This window comes from Xiphias gladius, chromosome 9 (assembly GCF_016859285.1).
Source record: "Xiphias gladius isolate SHS-SW01 ecotype Sanya breed wild chromosome 9, ASM1685928v1, whole genome shotgun sequence".
NCBI classification, from domain to species: Eukaryota; Metazoa; Chordata; class Actinopteri; order Istiophoriformes; family Xiphiidae; genus Xiphias; species Xiphias gladius.
The window spans coordinates 881,933-900,853 of NC_053408.1; the positions used below are offsets into that span (position 1 = coordinate 881,933).

Here is an 18,921-nt window from a genome sequence, read left to right on the forward strand (position 1 = left end):
CCCCTGAGCCTTCGTCCCGACGGTAGCAGCTGTAGACCGGCGGAGCGGCGTGAAAGCGCAGGCAGAGACGTGCATCAGCCGCACGCTTGTGCACGTGTGAACAGAAACTGCAGAGTGACACTGGGACGTCTCTCCTCAGGGCGACCTGGAGAAGACGTCGGAGATCGAGGGCCGCGTGATCGACTGTCTGATCGCCATGGTGATGAAACTGTCCGAGGTCACGTTCAGGCCGCTCTTCTTCAAGGTAACGTCACCGAGCAGTTTCCAGGGATTATTAATCTGTCGGTCACTGTTTCGTGTCGGGGTCTACGAAATGTTCCCGGGTTGATCGGCTGCTTTCAGCGGCAGTTCAAACCTGAGGGAGGTGGTCCGTGCTCACGTTGGTTTCTCCCGCAGCTGTTTGACTGGAGTAAGTCCGACAGCAAAGAGCGTCTGTTGACTTTCTACCGAGTGTCCGACTGCATCGCCGAGCGGCTCAAAGGACTGTTCGTCCTGTTCGCCGGAAACCTGGTGAAACCGTTCTCGGACCTGCTGCGACAGACCAACAGATCCAGGACAGGTGAGATATTATCCTCATTACTTTATTTTGAAAGATTTTGATTTGATTTTAGTTTTTTAAAAATGTGATTTATTTCATTTTATTTTGTTATTTTACTTTACTTTTATTTCATTATTATTTTATTTTATAAAATGTTTTATTTTACTTTATATTTATTTTAATATTGTTTTATTTTAATATATATCTGTTTTATTATATTTTATTAAAGTTTATCAGACTTTATTTAATTTTAATTTCTTTTAGTTTCTTTCGTGTGTGTGTGTGTGTGTGTGTGTGTGTGTGTGTGTGTGTGTGTGTGTGTGTGTGTGTGTGTGTGTGTGTGTGTGTGTGTGTGTGTGTGTGTGTGTGTGTGTGTGTGTGTGTGTGTGTGTGTGTGTGTGTGTGTGTGTGTGTGTGTGTGTGTGTGTGTGTGTGTGTGTGTGTGTGTGTGTGTGTGTGTGTGTGTGTGTGTGTGTGTGTGTGTGTGTGTGTGTGTGTGTGTGTGTGTGTGTGTGTGTGTGTGTGTGTGTGTGTGTGTGTGTGTGTGTGTGTGTGTGTGTGTGTGTGTGTGTGTGTGTGTGTGTGTGTGTGTGTGTGTGTGTGTGTGTGTGTGTGTGTGTGTGTGTGTGTGTGTGTGTGTGTGTGTGTGTGTGTGTGTGTGTGTGTGTGTGTGTGTGTGTGTGTGTGTGTGTGTGTGTGTGTGTGTGTGTGTGTGTGTGTGTGTGTGTGTGTGTGTGTGTGTGTGTGTGTGTGTGTGTGTGTGTGTGTGTGTGTGTGTGTGTGTGTGTGTGTGTGTGTGTGTGTGTGTGTGTGTGTGTGTGTGTGTGTGTGTGTGTGTGTGTGTGTGTGTGTGTGTGTGTGTGTGTGTGTGTGTGTGTGTGTGTGTGTGTGTGTGTGTGTGTGTGTGTGTGTGTGTGTGTGTGTGTGTGTGTGTGTGTGTGTGTGTGTGTGTGTGTGTGTGTGTGTGTGTGTGTGTGTGTGTGTGTGTGTGTGTGTGTGTGTGTGTGTGTGTGTGTGTGTGTGTGTGTGTGTGTGTGTGTGTGTGTGTGTGTGTGTGTGTGTGTGTGTGTGTGTGTGTGTGTGTGTGTGTGTGTGTGTGTGTGTGTGTGTGTGTGTGTGTGTGTGTGTGTGTGTGTGTGTGTGTGTGTGTGTGTGTGTGTGTGTGTGTGTGTGTGTGTGTGTGTGTGTGTGTGTGTGTGTGTGTGTGTGTGTGTGTGTGTGTGTGTGTGTGTGTGTGTGTGTGTGTGTGTGTGTGTGTGTGTGTGTGTGTGTGTGTGTGTGTGTGTGTGTGTGTGTGTGTGTGTGTGTGTGTGTGTGTGTGTGTGTGTGTGTGTGTGTGTGTGTGTGTGTGTGTGTGTGTGTGTGTGTGTGTGTGTGTGTGTGTGTGTGTGTGTGTGTGTGTGTGTGTGTGTGTGTGTGTGTGTGTGTGTGTGTGTGTGTGTGTGTGTGTGTGTGTGTGTGTGTGTGTGTGTGTGTGTGTGTGTGTGTGTGTGTGTGTGTGTGTGTGTGTGTGTGTGTGTGTGTGTGTGTGTGTGTGTGTGTGTGTGTGTGTGTGTGTGTGTGTGTGTGTGTGTGTGTGTGTGTGTGTGTGTGTGTGTGTGTGTGTGTGTGTGTGTGTGTGTGTGTGTGTGTGTGTGTGTGTGTGTGTGTGTGTGTGTGTGTGTGTGTGTGTGTGTGTGTGTGTGTGTGTGTGTGTGTGTGTGTGTGTGTGTGTGTGTGTGTGTGTGTGTGTGTGTGTGTGTGTGTGTGTGTGTGTGTGTGTGTGTGTGTGTGTGTGTGTGTGTGTGTGTGTGTGTGTGTGTGTGTGTGTGTGTGTGTGTGTGTGTGTGTGTGTGTGTGTGTGTGTGTGTGTGTGTGTGTGTGTGTGTGTGTGTGTGTGTGTGTGTGTGTGTGTGTGTGTGTGTGTGTGTGTGTGTGTGTGTGTGTGTGTGTGTGTGTGTGTGTGTGTGTGTGTGTGTGTGTGTGTGTGTGTGTGTGTGTGTGTGTGTGTGTGTGTGTGTGTGTGTGTGTGTGTGTGTGTGTGTGTGTGTGCAGGTGGAGAACACCGTGGGTGGAGAGCAGGCGTACCAGCAGAGGGTGACCCAACACCTGGTTCCCTGTGTGGGTCAGTTCTCTGTGGCTCTGGCCGACGACTCCCAGTGGAAAACTCTCAACTACCAGATCCTCCTCAAGACCCGACACACCGACGCCAAGGTGAGAACACCTGACCGTCTCATGAGTCACCCTCCGTTTAAAGCTTTTTGTGCCCTGGGTGTCGCCTCACAGGGACCTTCTACATTACATGTGTATAATCTGGTTTCTTGGCAACTTTGGCAAATAGTTCGTTTTGTTGTTGCTGTGGTTCCTTCATTTATTGCCCCACACCGTGGCTTCCCTGCAGCCAAGGGCTCGAGGCGTTGTGGCGTGAGGGGGAGGGGGACAGGGGTCTTTCTTGATGCTGTGGAGACCCTAAACAGAGACGCTGATACATCTCCCCCGTGTTTTTATTCCTGCGTTTGCAGTTACAGACGCGGATGTTCATACACTGCTTGCACGAGGAGTCATCTGTCTCATATTCCTGTTCCCTCAAATTAAACTCGAATATGAAAAGAAAAAGAGTCGGTCGTAGCCTGTAGGAAAGACCTGCAGACATCACTCGGGGCTGGAATATCATGCGCTGTTCGCACATCTTGATTTCGCTTCATTATTCTCCCAAAAAAGAGTCAAAGATAAGTCAGTAAGTGCAGAGTTCTTCCTAGTGAATGTGTAAATACGATAAACTGCATCGTTAAACATCAGTTCTCTCTCAAGCCTGACTTCTGATCATGAACTGAGCCGTTCGAGCTTCAGTTTCGATTTTATTCAGTTGGATTAGTAGGATGTTTCAGGTTTGACTTCCTGTCCTAAAGGAGTCAGACTGCTGTTACTCAGTCACTTTGACATCTTTCTCATCCGTGTTGTTGATTCCTCCTCCTCCTCAGGTGCGTTTCTCCTCTCTGTTGATGCTGATGGAGTTGGCGTCGAAGATGAAGGAAAACTACATGGTGCTGCTGCCGGAGACCATCCCCTTCCTGGCTGAACTGATGGAGGGTGAGGACACACACACACACACTCAGCAGCGTCATCTGGAAACGCGTCTCGCTTGGCCAATCGCATGCGGCCTGCGAGTGTGGACTAATTCCTGGAAGTTGGTTCAGTGAGTCGGACCGCGTGTCTCCGCGGAGAATTAAATACCTGAAGACCTTCCAGAGGCAGGTGCTGCTTTCAGTCAGACTCGGGACATTTAATGCGATTTTACAGTCACGGAGGTTTCTGTAGTTTAAAGTTCACTTCACATGAGGTTTGATTGCCTGCTGTTGTTACAGCATGTGTGAGACAGAGGGAATTACTGACTCAGTCTCCCCCTCAGTGGCTTCTCGTACGTTCCCGCCGAAGGTCTCCAAGGGAAACGGTGTCAGACGTTCGCCTCGGTTGGAAAAAACCCGCGTGACAGTTGTAATGAAACGAATAACTCGTCGGAGGAAAAAGCGATGGTTTTTCAAAGTAAAGCTCGGGTTTTCGGTTTTTCAGCAAGTGTTGCTGTTTTTTGTTTGTTTGTTTGTTTTTTGTAAAATGATGCAGAACCCGATGTGTAAAGTTCCCTTCAACAGACCCAGAAGTTCAGGCTTGTATTTCCTTCTGTGCAGAATGATTCTAAATATCTGAGCATGTTAGTGCAGGTGTCACTGTCAGCAGAGACTCACCTGCTCCTTTGTAAATAGGAGCAACACAGGTGAGTTTCTGCAGTGAATGTCCTGCAGGTGTTTCTTTTTTCTTTTTTTCTTTTTTCTTTTTCTGAGCCTGCAGGTGAACACAGTGGATCCCAGACCAGTTGGTGTACGTGACGAGTGTGTGTTTGTTTTTCAGACGAGTGTGAGGAGGTGGAGCATCAGGTCCACAGGGTCGTTCAGGAGATGGAGAACATCCTGGGAGAGCCGCTGCAGAGCTACTTCTAACGCACGTGTACATCAACAAACACACGACGTGAAGTGTTTTAAACATCATGGACTCGTCTATCAGCCTGAGCTGATGTCACATTTGTACTTTTTACTCTGATATGTACCAGAAATAAATACTAGACTCTTGTCTCCACCGCCATCTTTTTGTTTAGCTTGGTGTCTTTTGGCTTTTATTTTGTAAAGAAAATAGAGAAGTTGTGATCGGCTGAAATAAATCTGATCAAAATCTGATCCTTTCTTTACAAGTCTGTGCTGCTGTTTCTTTACTGTACTCTGCTGTTTCTTTACCAGTACTCTATTGTTTCTTTACCGCGCTCTACTGTTTCAGAAAAAAGACACACATTTGCTTAGTTCAATAATATGTTGATGAGATGATTTGTAGCTGCAGGGAGGAAAACTGCCAGTTACCAACCGGTTTTATCTCTGAACGTCAGGCTGTACTTTTCGTCTGATCAGTGAGCAGATAATGTAACTGCAGCTTTACAGGTGAATAATATCATGTTAATAGTATTAATATTTTCCATTACAGTGTTGAGTTTGTATCAACAGCAAATGCAAACAGGAGCAGGTCAGAGAACAGGAACGACTGATTAAAATATGATCAAATATGAAACAGGACAAATTACAATAAAGGCTTGAAACTCACCGCTGCTGACGGTGAATAAACAGAGTGAAGTTTTCTTTACTTTGACCTTCAAATCGTTATCCCGCTCTTTTGTTTGCATGGGTTTTATTTACAGTTTCTATGTCCGGATGTGTTTGTCCTGCTGCTCTGCCCTGAAAGCTAAGAAGTCCAGTTACAGCACAATTTTCAATAAACCGCTGAGTTTACATCCTCCTCAGAGGAACTTTGTTAGGAGGAGGATTGACTCGTCCGCGTCGTCACGAACGCCACGACTCTGCAGGGGTCAGTTAACGGACCGAACGTAAATGTAATGGGTTCCTTTCTGTAATAACCTGTTAATAACCACGTTCACCTGGAAAAAAAGGTGTCAACACATGAATCGCCGTGGTATGGAAGCAATTAATGACCAGAAAAGGTTGAATCTGATAAGTAACTGAACAGCTAGTTTAACTGTTTGCGGTTTGAATTCACCTCTTTCTGAATCGAACTTGATTTTAAGGGTTTTTGTTTTTTGCCGGGGTCTCAGGTTCCCATCGGGGCCCCTGAAATCCCCTTCAACCACCGACGCTGCTGCTGCTTGTACTGCAGGCCGATTACTCACTTGACGGAACGTAGCGGGATTCGTTAGAGGCGTGAGGGGGGCTGAGCTCCAGACGGGCCCCGGGGCCAACATGCGTTGTCGGGGCCCCCGTTGACCCCCTCTGTGTCATTATTTCCCAGGAACCCCACCAGTACTGTGGAGCTGAAACGGTTAGTCGATCAATCTATTAGTCAACTGTTCTGACAATCGATTGATCGTGCCGGTCGTTCCAGCCGTTCTTTAGTCCGGGGCCAAATAAACCGATTTCTCCGACCCCCCCACGTCTTCCCATTCAGTCACATTTTTGTTGCCGTGTGTAAATGAATGAAAGACAGAAACTCCACTGAATCTGAGGAAGGCGACGACGCCTGCTCGTTCCAGCCAACCGGCCGCCATCGGCTTCCAGACGCGGGTCGTCAGCGAGGTGAAGACGTCCCTGCAACACGAAGAAACGGCGACAGGGTAAGAGACAATGAATCCATTTAATTCAATAGAGCCCCCTGACGTAGCCGGGTATTTAGAGTGACGTCACGGTGTGATCAGTTAACGACCAATCAGCGTCTCGGTAGAGCACCTGCACGGCGCGGCAGGTCGCGCGACGCAGACACCGATCGATGAAAAGCCCTGAGGCTCGTGACAGAGAGGCGGTTTTGGGGAGAGCGACTCCGCTCGCGGTAGAACCGAGGTCGGTCGACCGCGCTCCGACTCTCGCCGCTCGCACCTGTGCACGTGGGATGAATCCGTCCGCGTTTCGTACGAACGTCGAAGGCGCGAGAGCGCGGGAAAGACCGACTCCTCGTCACGGATCGTCCTCGTGTCCCCGGTGTCGCCCCCCCCCCCGCCCTCTCGAGGGAAGGCCGTTGACGTCACAGAGTGGATTTAAGGAGGCTCCGGTCCCGCTGTCGGCGACTCGGCCGGTGACGGTGTGTGTGTGAGTGTGTGTGTGTGTGTGTGTTTGTGCGCCGATCGTCAGCATGAGGAGCGCGAGGACCCTGCGTCAGCTCACGGTAACTGTTTGTACACGGAGCCTTCATCATCATCATCATCATCATCAGCAGCACCGGGAGCGGTCAGTCGGGATCATAGGAGCACCTTTCTCCAAAGGACAGGTGAGCGCACGAGGACGGGCTGTCTTTGTGGGGACCAGCTGGAGCCTCGCACCTTGGGAGCGAGGACGTACCCGCATTGATGGTCACAGGTTCAGACCTGGTTTTAGGGTTCGGGTTAGAACCAGGTTTAGGTCGTTATGCCAGTGAGTGTCCTCACAGTTAATGTAAGAGTGTGTGTGTGTGTGTGTGTGTGTGTGTGTGTGTGTGTGTGTGTGCGTGTGCGTGAATCTTGTTCTCCTCTTGCCTCGGCTGCAGCCCAGAGGTGGAGTGGAGCGAGGACCGGACCTGATCAGAGCCGCAGGACTGCTGCACAAACTGCAGGACCAAGGTAGGAAAGTAACTGAGTACAGTTACCAGCTTTAGTTACTTCTACCTCCTGCCTCCACTTCGCTCAACCTCTCTCCCTCCCGCGTCCCCGTATTCATCCCGGAGTACCACTGTCTGAACAAGCTGCGGTGGAAAGTAACTGAATACCTTTACTCGAGTACAGAGCTAAGTTACTTCTACTTTCTACTTCTACTCAGAAGTAGGAGGTCTGCACTACATTTATCCGACAGCCGTAGCTAGATGAAGGGTTTTCTACGAACAAAACGCGTCGTCATAAAGGAAACACAAGTTGAGCCGGAGCCGTCAGTTGACCCCCAGAGAGTTCGTCGGCCACTGTCGATCGTCGTTAAAGGAATCTGTCGTGAAACCAGGCGGCGGGTCGCAGCTGCTCACAAATATTAGTTACTTATTTATTAGTTACGCGAAGCTCTGCCGATACGAATCATAAAGTCGGGACTCATCGAATTACGAATAAAAACCTGAACCAAAACCGAGAGGAGAAGACCTGAAAGACGCCGTGGTTGACCTTGTCGGACGAGGTAGTAGCGTGCAGGACCGTGGTCAGAGACGCCGCTAGAGGAGAGACGGAGAAGTCCCCGGCGCCGGAGATGGCGGCCGCACGACGCACATCCCGACCTTTCCCCCCGAAAGCCGGACAGGAGACGCATCAAACCGACGCCGTCGTTGCCCCGACGTGAGCGAAACCTTGCGCGTGCGTGGTCGAAGTACGACCTGTGGAAAAAAGGCACTTTAACGCCGTTTTGGGGCAAAGTCCCCAAACTTTTTAAGCGTTTTTTTAAAATCAGATTCGACTGGTGATTGTGCCCACGGGCAACGCGTATTCACAGCGCTTCTCTCCAGCGCTTATTGTTGCTAGGTTACAAAACAGCCCGCTAGCGCTTCCACATGCCTTCGCCGCTAACGTCTAGTCCCCGTAGCTGACCTAAGAAAGGTTCGCCAACGCAATGGACGCGTTGCCAGTGACAGCCGGCACCGCTTTCTCCTCCGCCGTTCACGAGTCCCACGCCCTTCTTGGTTTTGATCGGTCGGTGACAGAGAAGCGGCGTCGGTTTTCCAAAAGGTGAACTCATTTCCACCGAAGGCGCCGTGAGCGCCGCGGGGACGCTGGCGGCGTTTTGGCCTCGGGGACGTTGAGCGCTGTCAACGCTGAACTGACTATAGGTGCCAGAACAAAAACAGCTGCATGTGGACGCATGTCCTGAATCTAATGAGACTAACAGCTCTGTGTGTGTGTGTGTGTGTGTGTGTGTGTGTGTGTGTGTGTGTGTGTGTGTATGGAATGACACACACACACACACACACACACACACACACTCAGAGAGGCATCCAACCTTGACGCTCTAACAACACATAAACAGAAACTCTCACACACCACATAAATAGATCTGTGTGTGTGTGTGTGTGTGTGTGTGTGTGTGTGTGTGTTTGTACTTCTATGGCTATATATTGTGAGGAACAGTTTGAGTTTTAAACCATGGTTGTGAGGACATTTTGTCTGGTCCTTACACCTCCTAAGGGCTGTTTGAGGGTTTAGGTTAGAACCAGGTTCAGGTTATGGTTCAGGTTAGAACCGGGTTTATGTTAAAACCAGGTTTAGGTTAGAACCAGGTTTAGGTCAGGTTAGAACCAGGTTTAGGTTAGACTAGGTTTAGGTTAGACCAGGTTTAGGTTAGAACCAGGATTAGGTTAGAACCAGGTTTAGGTCAGGGTTTAGGTTAGAACCAGGTTCAGGTTAGAACCAGGTTCAAGTTAGAACCAGGATTAGGTCATGGTTCAGGTTAGAACCAGGTTTATGTTAAAACCAGGTTTAGTTTAGAACCAGGTTCAGGTCAGACCAGGTTCAGGTCAGACCAGGTTTAGGTCAGACCAGGTTTAGGTCAGGGTTAGGGGCTAGGGGATGCATAATGTCAATGCGTGTCCTCACAAAGACAGAAGTACGAACGTGTGATGATGGAAAACAAAACCAACTCGAGAGGACGATCCTGTTTCGCTGCCCCCTAGTGGCGGGAAGTTCTGTCCGTTGCACCTGTAGCCACACCCACCAGTGATGTCACAGTGCGCTGACCACACCGAGTCCACTTCTACATCACGGAAAGAGCCGTGTGTGTGTGTGTGTGTGTGTGTGTGTCTGACTACTTCATTTTCGATCGATGAGGTTGTGTTGATAACTTCAATAATATTAGTTGTGAATAAAAACGTAGATTCTTTTTTTGTCCTTTTTTTAAAGTAACAACAAAGGCAACACTCACTCACAGGGACCTGGTTCAGGCTCTGGTCTTTGAATCTGTTGGGAAAGTTTGCAAAGTGACGTAGGCGATGTTTTTGGAATGAGTCCTTGTGAGGAGCCGAGAGCTGGAATCACTGTTTATCGTAACTTTAGAGTTTCCCAGGCGTCAACTAGACAGTGTGTTTTGTAACCTGCCGCATGTCCAAATGGTTGGAAACGCCCGATTCACTCTATAACGTCGTGTCGCGCAGCAGGAGACCAGACAGTGATTTCACATACGAGACAAGACGACGCGCTGTTTTGTCAAAGGTTGGGAAACGCTGTTTTGTTTGTCTGTTTTTATTTGTTCACTAGCAGACTTTAAATGCAAACTCTTAGTCTGAAGAGTTTGTAGTAACTGAAGCTGTCAAATAAAAGCGGTGCGGTGAAAAGTACAACACGCTGTGTGCACAAGGATTAGGCAGGTTGTATTTTGGAGGATTAATTTTGTTATTGTGCAACGACAGTGCTCTTGGTCAATCCAAAATGTTAAGAAACCCTCGAACCTGAACATTTAAACAGTGAAGGTGGAGTTTTGGTTTTCTTAAGAGAATATCTGTTTGTACACCATTATTAGGCAACTATTAGTGTGCAGAATTATTATGCAACTAAATGAAAAACAAAGATTCTCCCCTCTCACTTGTTTGTTTTCACCTGTTAAGGTGAGAATAATAACCAGACTCAAAACTTACAAATAAACATTTCTGAAATTTTAAAAAAAACAACCTCAAGGACCAATATAGCCGCCCTTCTTTTCGATAACAGTCACAAGCCTTTCTCGATCTGGTCAGAATCAACTTTTTGTGCAACCACAGCCTCCCAGACACTGTTCAGAGAGGTGCACCCTTTACCTTCACTGCACCCGTCCTGCTCAAGAAGGGCCCAACGGTTCTCAATAGGGTTTAAGTCAGGTGAAGAAGGGGGCCATGTCCTTAGTTTTTCATCCTTAAGGCCTTTACTGTCCAGTGGATACTTTGATGCATGTGATGCAGGTCTTCTTGAAAGATGCAGACTTTTTCCTGTACCACTGCTTGAAGAAAGTGTCTTCTAAAAATTGGCAGTGGTTCTGAGAGTTGATTTGAGTCCATTTTACACCTGAAAAGGTCCAGCTAGCTCATCTTTAATAATACCTGCCCATACCAGTACCCCGCCGCCACCTTGCTGGCGTCTGAGTCGAGGCTCTGTGTCCGATACCGATCCAACCACGGGCCCATCCATCTGGTCCTTCAAGAGTCACTCTCTTCTCATCGGTCCACAAAACCCTTGAAAAATCTGTCTTCAGATATTTCTTGGCCCATTCTTGACGTTTCAACGTGTGTCTTGTTCAGAGCTGGTCGGGTTTCAGCCTCTCTTACCTTGGCCATGTCTCCGAGAACCGGACACCTCCTACTTCTTGGGTTCCTGGTAGCTTCATGTTTGATTCTTCTCAAATCTTTGGCGGTTAATTAGCGTCTTTTCTTCCCGACACGTTTCTTGCGACCCTGCTGACTATTTGCAACAAGACGTTTGACGGGTCTGCGATCACGCCCCAATATCTTCGATATTTCAAGAGCGCTGCATCCCTCTGAAAGACTTTTTACAAGTGTTGGCTTTTCGGAGTCAGTTAAATCTCTTTTTTGGCCCATTTTTCCTGAGGAGAAGAATCTGCCTAATAATTAGGCACACCTTGATATAGGGTGTTGATCTCCTTAGGCCACACCCTCCCTCCCAGTGTATTTCCCTCTGAGATTCAGTGGGGCACAAGTATGAAGTAGCACTCAGAGGAAATGATTAAGCACAAGCTACTCAAACTGTACTTAAGTAAACGTACTTAGTTACTGTCCACCGCTGAACCTAACATCTGCAGGCAGAGGCTGAGACGTCTCCCGTGACAGGCGTCCTCACGAGGACAGCGAGGTTGAGATAGGTGACTCATTTCACCAGCAGCAGGTGGCTCCGTCTGTTAAAACCGGTTCGCTTTACAAAATGAAATGATTTCCACACAGAGCGGCGGCGGCGGCGGTGCAAGACAGAAAAACGAGACACACCCTGTTAATGTTCACACAGAGAACTCCAGTGGAAAATATATGTCTGTAAAAGCGCTTTCAATTTCTCCGAAACAAAGGGAGGAAAACCAGACAACTGTTTCCGCCACCATCGCAAATGTTTCCACGGTTTCTCAGGGTAAAGAGACACGTGGCTTTTGACGTGATAACAACATGTTTTTCGTGACGTTATCACGTCGTTTTTTCACAAAACCAGCGTATGAAGCAAACTTCGCTCGTCGTGACAACAGTCGGTGTGTTGTTAAAGTTTCTAGTAAAAGCAGCAAAACGCTGCCGCAACAAACTCGAGACATAAAACTACGTTTTCAAATACCCGATTAAAGGGTCAGTTCACCCAAATCACACACGAGGAACGTTTTCCCATTCACCCCGGCGGCGTCCCCCTGGTTACGGACGGATTTCCAAATTCGGTGCAACATCTTCTGCGTTTGTCTTCTGCAGGCTGTGCCGTGACGGATTACGGGAACCTGGCGTTCGAGGAGGTGGTCGACGACGAGCCCGTCGGGCGGGTGAAACGTGCGAAGGCGGTTGGCGCCGCCAACCGGAGGCTGTCCGAGGCAGTGCGAGGTGTGAAGAGGGACGGACACACATCCGTGATGCTGGGAGGAGACCACAGGTCAGTGCTTGTCTCACTGTAGAAATAAATGAACAATAATACAGTCACAGCACAGAAGAGGTTACAAGACGATTGACTGCATAAATAAAAATATATAGAATATGTATAAAAAAACCTTTTTTCTCGACTCTTCAGCCTCTAAAACTATTCAAATAAAACGCAAATATACATTAAAGCAAAGCTCTCGCTCGTGAACTTGGTAGAAAAAAATACTCCGCACTTCTCAAATTAATTAACAACTAATTTGACGAAGCTTTATTTATTTTTACGGGTCTGTAGTTTCCTCGAAGGAACTAGAAAATACAGACGACAGCTCAGCTAGAAATGGGAAATGTGTCTACGGGCAAGTAAACAATTCAACTCATAGAGTGTTTTAGTTTCCAGTAATGAGGAACAGTTAAATGGAGCTTTTCTTTCCAGGGCCTTCGTATCTTCTACCTGATTAATATCGAATTACAAACGTCTTTCCAGAAAATCTTGTGGAAAATTAACATGAACTTACAGACTTAAAATAAAGCGTCAGCAGTCGAGAAAAGGCTGCAAAGAACAGTGAAATCACCACAAGTTTACTGCTGAGAAATACAATAATATTCCGTTTCTTAGATATATTATCACTCAGATACTACACGATGGAAAAATTACAACAAATAACAAAAACATTGTACAGGTTCCACCTTAAGCTCGGTATTTGGCAGCGTCCGACATAAATTCCCATAAAACAGTTTTCATGCTCTGTTTATGTGTGTCAGTTATTACGTGCTGTTCACTGAGCTGCTCTGAATCTATAATTTACTTACGTCAATTGTTAAACTGTTGGTGAATTGTTGATGAACAGCAGCTTCACAGTCTGTCAATCATCCACCAGGAGGACACACACACACACACACACTTTTAGGAGGGTTAGAGAGCTGCAGCACCGTCGTAGCCTCTTACGGTCATCCGGCGAAGAGTCTGTCGTCGCGGCGGCCGGGACTCACGACAGATCGCCGCCGTCCCAACGTACTGACACGTGACCCTTAAAGTTCCGGGACATTCTCCAATTCGGTAACGGAACCAACTCCAGAGGTCGTCAGCAGAGTTAATCATGACTAATAGGAACCATTCTTTATGAATGTTCCCTAAAGCAACAAGCTTTTCTTGACTTTCTTCGTCACTGACACGAAACCCCTTCAAAACCTCAGTGAGGAGTTTATTAATGCAGGAGGAGAATCAGTCATTTGACCTCAAACAGCCTCTCAACTGCCTGTTTTCCGACAATGTAGCACATGTAGGACACTGAGGTCATGTCAGCGTCTTCTCTTTCTAGTTTATTGTCAGTGTTTTGAGTGTGAGTTTGGGGGTTTCAGTGAAACAGCTGTCGGGCATTTTATAGGCTGATTTCTGAACCTTTTGGACAAAAAAATAGAAACCAAGAAGGATTTTATTGTTTCTTCACTACAGTTTTATTCCAGTCAGTGTCGAGAATTTTTGCAATAATATTTCAGTTGATTTATGCTCATTTATTCCATTTAATTCAATTGATTATTTTTAATTATCCATTTATCTTTTATGGTTTGTTTGTTTGTGTGATTTATCGGTGATTAATTTGACCTCAGTATTTCTGAGGTTAAGACGTTTGGATGCATTTAATGGATCTTTTCAAAGTAATAACCTTGTAAACCTGCACAACGAATAGAAATCAACTAGAAAATGCGCTCAGCCGAGCGTCGAACCTCACGCACCAGACTTCAGAGGAAAAAACTCAAATTCCTAGCAAATGGTCCGGATCTGCCCCAGAATGTAAAGGTTGGTCCCGGGTTCGGTGCAGATCGGTTCAGTAGTTCTTGCGTGATCCTGCTGTCGGATAAACCGAGCGACCGACGGACAGAGCCGGGAAAAACAGAACCTCCTTGGAGGCCTGAGCTACCAGACGCTCTGATTAAACTTGTGAATAAACCTCTCGGGATCATGATACTAAGCGCTGCTGTTTCTAGCACGTTTTATCTGAAGAGCACTGAAGGGGTACATGAGGCTGTGCCCGGGGTCTAATGACGGCTTTGTTTCTTCAGTCTGGCGATCGGCTCCGTCCACGGTCACTCGGCGGCGGTCGGGGAGCTGAGCGTCGTGTGGGTCGACGCGCACGCAGACATCAACACGCCGCTGACCTCGCCCACGGGAAACATCCACGGACAGCCGATGTCTTACCTCCTCCACGAGCTGCAGTCACAGGCGAGCTCCGCTTTATAAAACCAGTCAGAACCAAACATTCTCACTGCTGCTGAGTTATTAAACTCTGTTCCCTGTGTCATCAGATTCCTGTCCTACCAAACTTCTCCTGGATCAAACCGTGTGTTTCGGCCCAGGATCTCGTCTACATCGGGCTGCGAGACGTGGATCCAGGAGAGCAGTAGGTTTCTGAGTTTCTCTGAAGCCAGATCCACGTTTGTAAACAAGCAGCGCTTTTGTCCGTTTCATAACGGACTTCGCTGGAGTTTAATAGAATTTGATCAAATCCCTTCTTGATCTCATTAAGTTTGGTTTTCGTCCTTTGTCAGTGACTGAAGTTGTAAACGACTCCAAGTCACAGAGACTCAGAGTTCAGATCTGGGATCAGCTGCGGTTGGACCAGAGGCCAGAAAACCTGCAGTTTTTAGTCGCGGCTACTAAATGAATCAAAGTTAACATTAACGTGACATATAGATTATTGATTGATATTGGTTGTTTGTGACACAGAGAAATAACAGCTGGAACAAACTGGCTTTTACACCACAAACTCCTTGATCCAGATACCGGAGCTCCTGATCCAGAACTCTGCGATCGGCTGATAGTTTCTGTGGAGAAGAGTCTCCACTCTGGTCCCTGGCGTTAACCAGCAGTCACATTGATTAACGCTGATTATCCGCAGCCGATACCAGCTGCAGCCGCTGACGGCGGCGTTTTAACAGAAGAGAAGCTGCGAACGTTTCCTCACCGTTTCCCACGTCGGTCGTTGTTACTGGAGAACAAGCGGACGAGAAACGATTCGATACGAGATTTGTTAGAGTCAGAGCTCAGTCAGTCTGGATATTTTGCCGACCAAGAACCGGATCCAAAATGGAGCCGGCTCTCGGAACCCGGCCTCATGGTGGCGCTAAATGAAAAATCACCAGAGTCACTGGGATTCATCCTCTGAGGAACACGAACAACGTTCCACCGCAGTCCATCCGGTATTTGATGACATAGAGTCGCGCTGCTAGCATCAGCTACAGACTCACTCGTTCATTTTTTATCAATTTTAGCTGCAGCATTTTCCCGCTGTGGATTTTTGGCTTTTTTTCTTTCTTTTCTTCTTTGTATTTTAACCTAAAAACTTAGCGACTGCTTATTTTCCTTTGATGTCCACAGCTACATCCTGAAGCTGCTGGGTGTGAAGGTGTTTTCCATGTCAGAGGTGGATCAGCTCGGCGTGGCCAGAGTCATGGAGGAGACGTGTGACTACCTCTCTGCCAAGTAAACTCAACCTCACCTAACGACCACCCGTTAACACCTGCAGCAGTCGTGCCGCCGCAGACCTCTAGCAGCACCCTCGACGCCGCGGACGGTATCCTGCACAATTTGGGGTTTATCTCCGACCTGCCAGGCAGCCGCTGGCTTCATTTCAATTACCTGTAAAAAAAAAAAAAAAAAGAATTCCCCTTTCAGAAACCGCCAGATTTCAGAGCCAGCTCCTGAACACCAACCTTTTAATAAAAATAAGAACCAAATCCACGGTATCTTCTTCACAAAGCCAGTGTTTGCTTATTGATCATCGGCTGGACAAAAGACATCCGTCCGAAACGAGTTCTGTCTCCACAAGTGCGTTTTCATGGGTGTGAGGCGAAGAGGTGGCGGCAGTGTGTTCGGAGTCCGCTTCACATTTCAGTTACACTCACTCCGCACATCGTGGGGGGACGATAATAAACCTGTTTGTCCCATTCTAACAGAGCGAAGAAACCGATTCACCTGAGCTATGACATCGATGCCATCGACCCCTCTGTTACCCCGGCAACCGGGACACCTGTGGTCGGAGGGCTCACCTACAGGGAGGGAGTCTACATCACCGAGTGCCTCTGTCAGACAGGTACGAACATAAATAAAAGCAAATGACCTAGAGCCGCTGTCTCATAATCCGCCCGGGCCGGACGCACCCGTAGACACGCCGCGGAGTTTGTTCCAAACACCGTACCTGCACACCTGTGCTCGCCCCGCAGGTCTCCTGTCGGCGGTGGACATGGTGGAGGTGAACCCTCTGAGGGGACGGACGGAGGAGGACGTCCGGTCCACCGTCAGCACGGCGGTCGACCTGCTGCTCGGCTGTTTTGGACGTCTCCGGGAAGGAAACCACCCGTCAGATTACCGCCTGCCCGAGCCCTGACGAGGACGACGCCCACCTCTCCCGCTGTGCTGACGGACCCCTGAACGTCTCTCTGATCAGCGGATCAGACGACTGAACTTCTGAATCCGAACCTGTAACATGACGTCGGTGTTGTACCGAACCGCCCGGTCTGTGACGTTTCAAGCCAAAGATGCCAACGCGTTGGCGGCTCGTCTTCCTGGCGATGGGCCGCTCGCTCTCTGCTGGAGTTTTAAGAGACTGTTTTTTTAAGCGCAAATAAGCACATTTTATTCAATAATCTACTGTGGGCATTCTCTTTTGATCGATTACTCAAATCTATAAAATGTCGGAAAAGAATAAAAAAATGAAAAAAATTCTCAAAAGTCCAAAAGACGCTCAGTAACAAAGCAGAAAAAAAAGTTGTGAGTAGAAAACGTTTGGAGTTTTTGATGGATGAGTAACAAGTTTAATTGATTGTGAATTCATTTTTCGTCACTTGATCATTTCAGCTCTGAATTTGATAAATGCTGCAAATGTAGATGCCTGAAGTGAATTAAAAGCAACGTTTGACATTGAAACCAGCCTCCTGGTTCTTTAACGCCAGCAACCGGTCGAGTTGGCCTTTACATCCACGTCTGTCCAGGCCGAGTCCGAGCGAGCGTCTTCGCCAGGTTGGGCAGAAGTTCCCTCACAGCGTTCCCGAGAGTGGGACGGACGATGCCTCCGGACGCACGAAAATGTGACACAGTACGTCAAGCGAAACAGTAAAAGTTGGTTGATATTCTCACTGTCACGGTGCCATGATGGTAACCAATCCGTTTCATATCCAGGGAACTTTAAGGGGCTTTCCACCTACTGTGTCAGCGGCGGACGAAGTATTCCCATGCTTTAAGTAAAAGTACTTAGACCACTCTGTAAAAATACTCGATTACAAGTAAAAGTCCTGCTTTGAAAATGCTACTCTCCTGAAAGTGTGTAGAGGATTAAACGTAAAAGTGACGTTTCTTCCAACACTACAATACAACAGTTTAATGTAACTTGCATTGTTGTGGTTGCATTAACGTGTGAGCAGCATTTTACTGCCGTGGTTGGTCGAGGTGGAGCCGGTTCTCGACTCCACGGATTAATCTGCCGATCATTCAACAGATTTTTGTGTGTAAAAAATTAAGTCCCCGAACGAACGGCTTGAACCTAAAAATGATTCAAATTGAAATGATCCAAAGTAATTCAAAGGAAAAGCAGCACGTCTTCACAAGAGAGGCTTAACGTATGAGTAATAAGACAATGCATCAGTCCCATGGGTTCACTTTTCTCTTTGCTGGATTTCATTTGTTACCTAAGCTGATAAATGAAGGGTGAGGCCTCAGAAGTTGTGGAATTCACCGTAGTTCCTGTTTCAATGTGCCAGTGTTTTGAAACCTCTGCTGTTGACACACATTTATGATAAATCTGAGGCTCTGACTGACCGCGTGTCTGTCGTCTGTTGGGTAATCTGACGCTGAACATCTGCACCGTGGTTCATTTTTACAGTGCTAATCACTGCGGTAGCATCAGGAGTTTTGCAGCACTTTCGCTTGACTCACCTCCTCGGTTACCAAATGTGTGGTTTGATTTCTGGTCCGAAGGAGGCTGCAACAGGAAGACGGATGATTTCACTGGTTCTCCGTCCAAACAGGGAAACCCGAGCTGAGACTTCGAGAGACAGCCCCTCCGGTCAAATGTAGTTTAAAACCTTCGCTGTTTTAAAAAGACTCAGACTAAAGTGTCATTGAGGGATTGTCACCTGCAGGAGGCTTCTTCCTTGTCGTCGGGCGAGTCACAGAAGCAGAGTGCGATGGTATGAAAACACTCGGCACAGTTTGGCGCAGTCAAAGACAAATAGGACATGTGCTCCATGTTTACTGTGACGGACTACCTGCTGTTGGTGTGTTTACCATTTGGGGAAACACGGTTATAATCGCTTCCTGGCAGAGGTTCGGACGTTCGGATTGATGCCACTCTCGTGTCCGTACGGTAAATATGGAGCTGCAGCCAACCGTAGCGGCAACTCCAGAAGAAAAGGGCTGGAAGTTTCAAAGTTTTCAGGGTGACTGGGTGAACCGGACAGCTGATGAATGTCATGTCTGGACTGGGTCCCTCAAACAACAAACTACAGACCCTGCTGTGATGGGATCCCTCCAGCGGCGACGCCTGTAAACGTGTTGACGCCCAGACCCAGGAGTCACTACCACATTACTACAGGAGTACTCAGTAGTCGTTACTACATTATTACATGAGCACTCAATGGTCATTACTACATTACTACATGAGTACTCAGTAGTCACTACTACATTATCACGAGTTTTAGTCATTACCACATTACTACATGAGTACTCAGTAGTCACTACTACATTACTACATGAGTACTCAGTAGTCATTACTACATTACTACATGAGTACTCAGTAGTCACTACTACATTACTACATGAGTACTCAGTAGTCATT

At 47.5% G+C, this 18,921-nt stretch overlaps 2 protein-coding genes across 3 annotated transcripts in view; both read left to right on the top strand.

Moving 5' to 3' along the window:
- heatr1 (HEAT repeat containing 1) overlaps positions 1-4,757 on the top strand; it is a 32,487-nt gene extending 27,730 nt beyond the window's left edge. The window contains exons 40-44 of the mRNA XM_040135867.1: positions 140-244; positions 397-559; positions 2,568-2,731; positions 3,499-3,607; positions 4,424-4,757. Of these exons, the coding sequence (XP_039991801.1) occupies positions 140-244; positions 397-559; positions 2,568-2,731; positions 3,499-3,607; positions 4,424-4,512 (630 nt within the window). The 3' untranslated portion in view covers positions 4,513-4,757. The remainder of the gene's footprint in view (positions 1-139; positions 245-396; positions 560-2,567; positions 2,732-3,498; positions 3,608-4,423) is intronic.
- Positions 4,758-6,497: 1,740 nt separating this feature from the next.
- On the top strand, positions 6,498-17,864 carry arg1 (arginase 1). 2 transcript variants are annotated; one of them, XM_040136016.1, is made up of 8 exons: positions 6,498-6,829; positions 7,085-7,157; positions 11,930-12,104; positions 14,153-14,312; positions 14,396-14,490; positions 15,468-15,572; positions 16,046-16,182; positions 16,313-17,864. In XM_040136016.1, the coding sequence occupies exons 1-8, from the start codon at positions 6,695-6,697 to the stop codon at positions 16,474-16,476; spliced, it is 1,044 nt and encodes a 347-aa protein (XP_039991950.1). In that variant the 5' UTR covers positions 6,498-6,694; the 3' UTR covers positions 16,477-17,864. The 2 variants fall into 2 exon arrangements, with proteins under 2 accessions (XP_039991950.1, XP_039991951.1); XM_040136017.1 differs by lacking the exons at positions 14,153-14,312; positions 14,396-14,490.
- Positions 17,865-18,921: the final 1,057 nt, after the last annotated feature.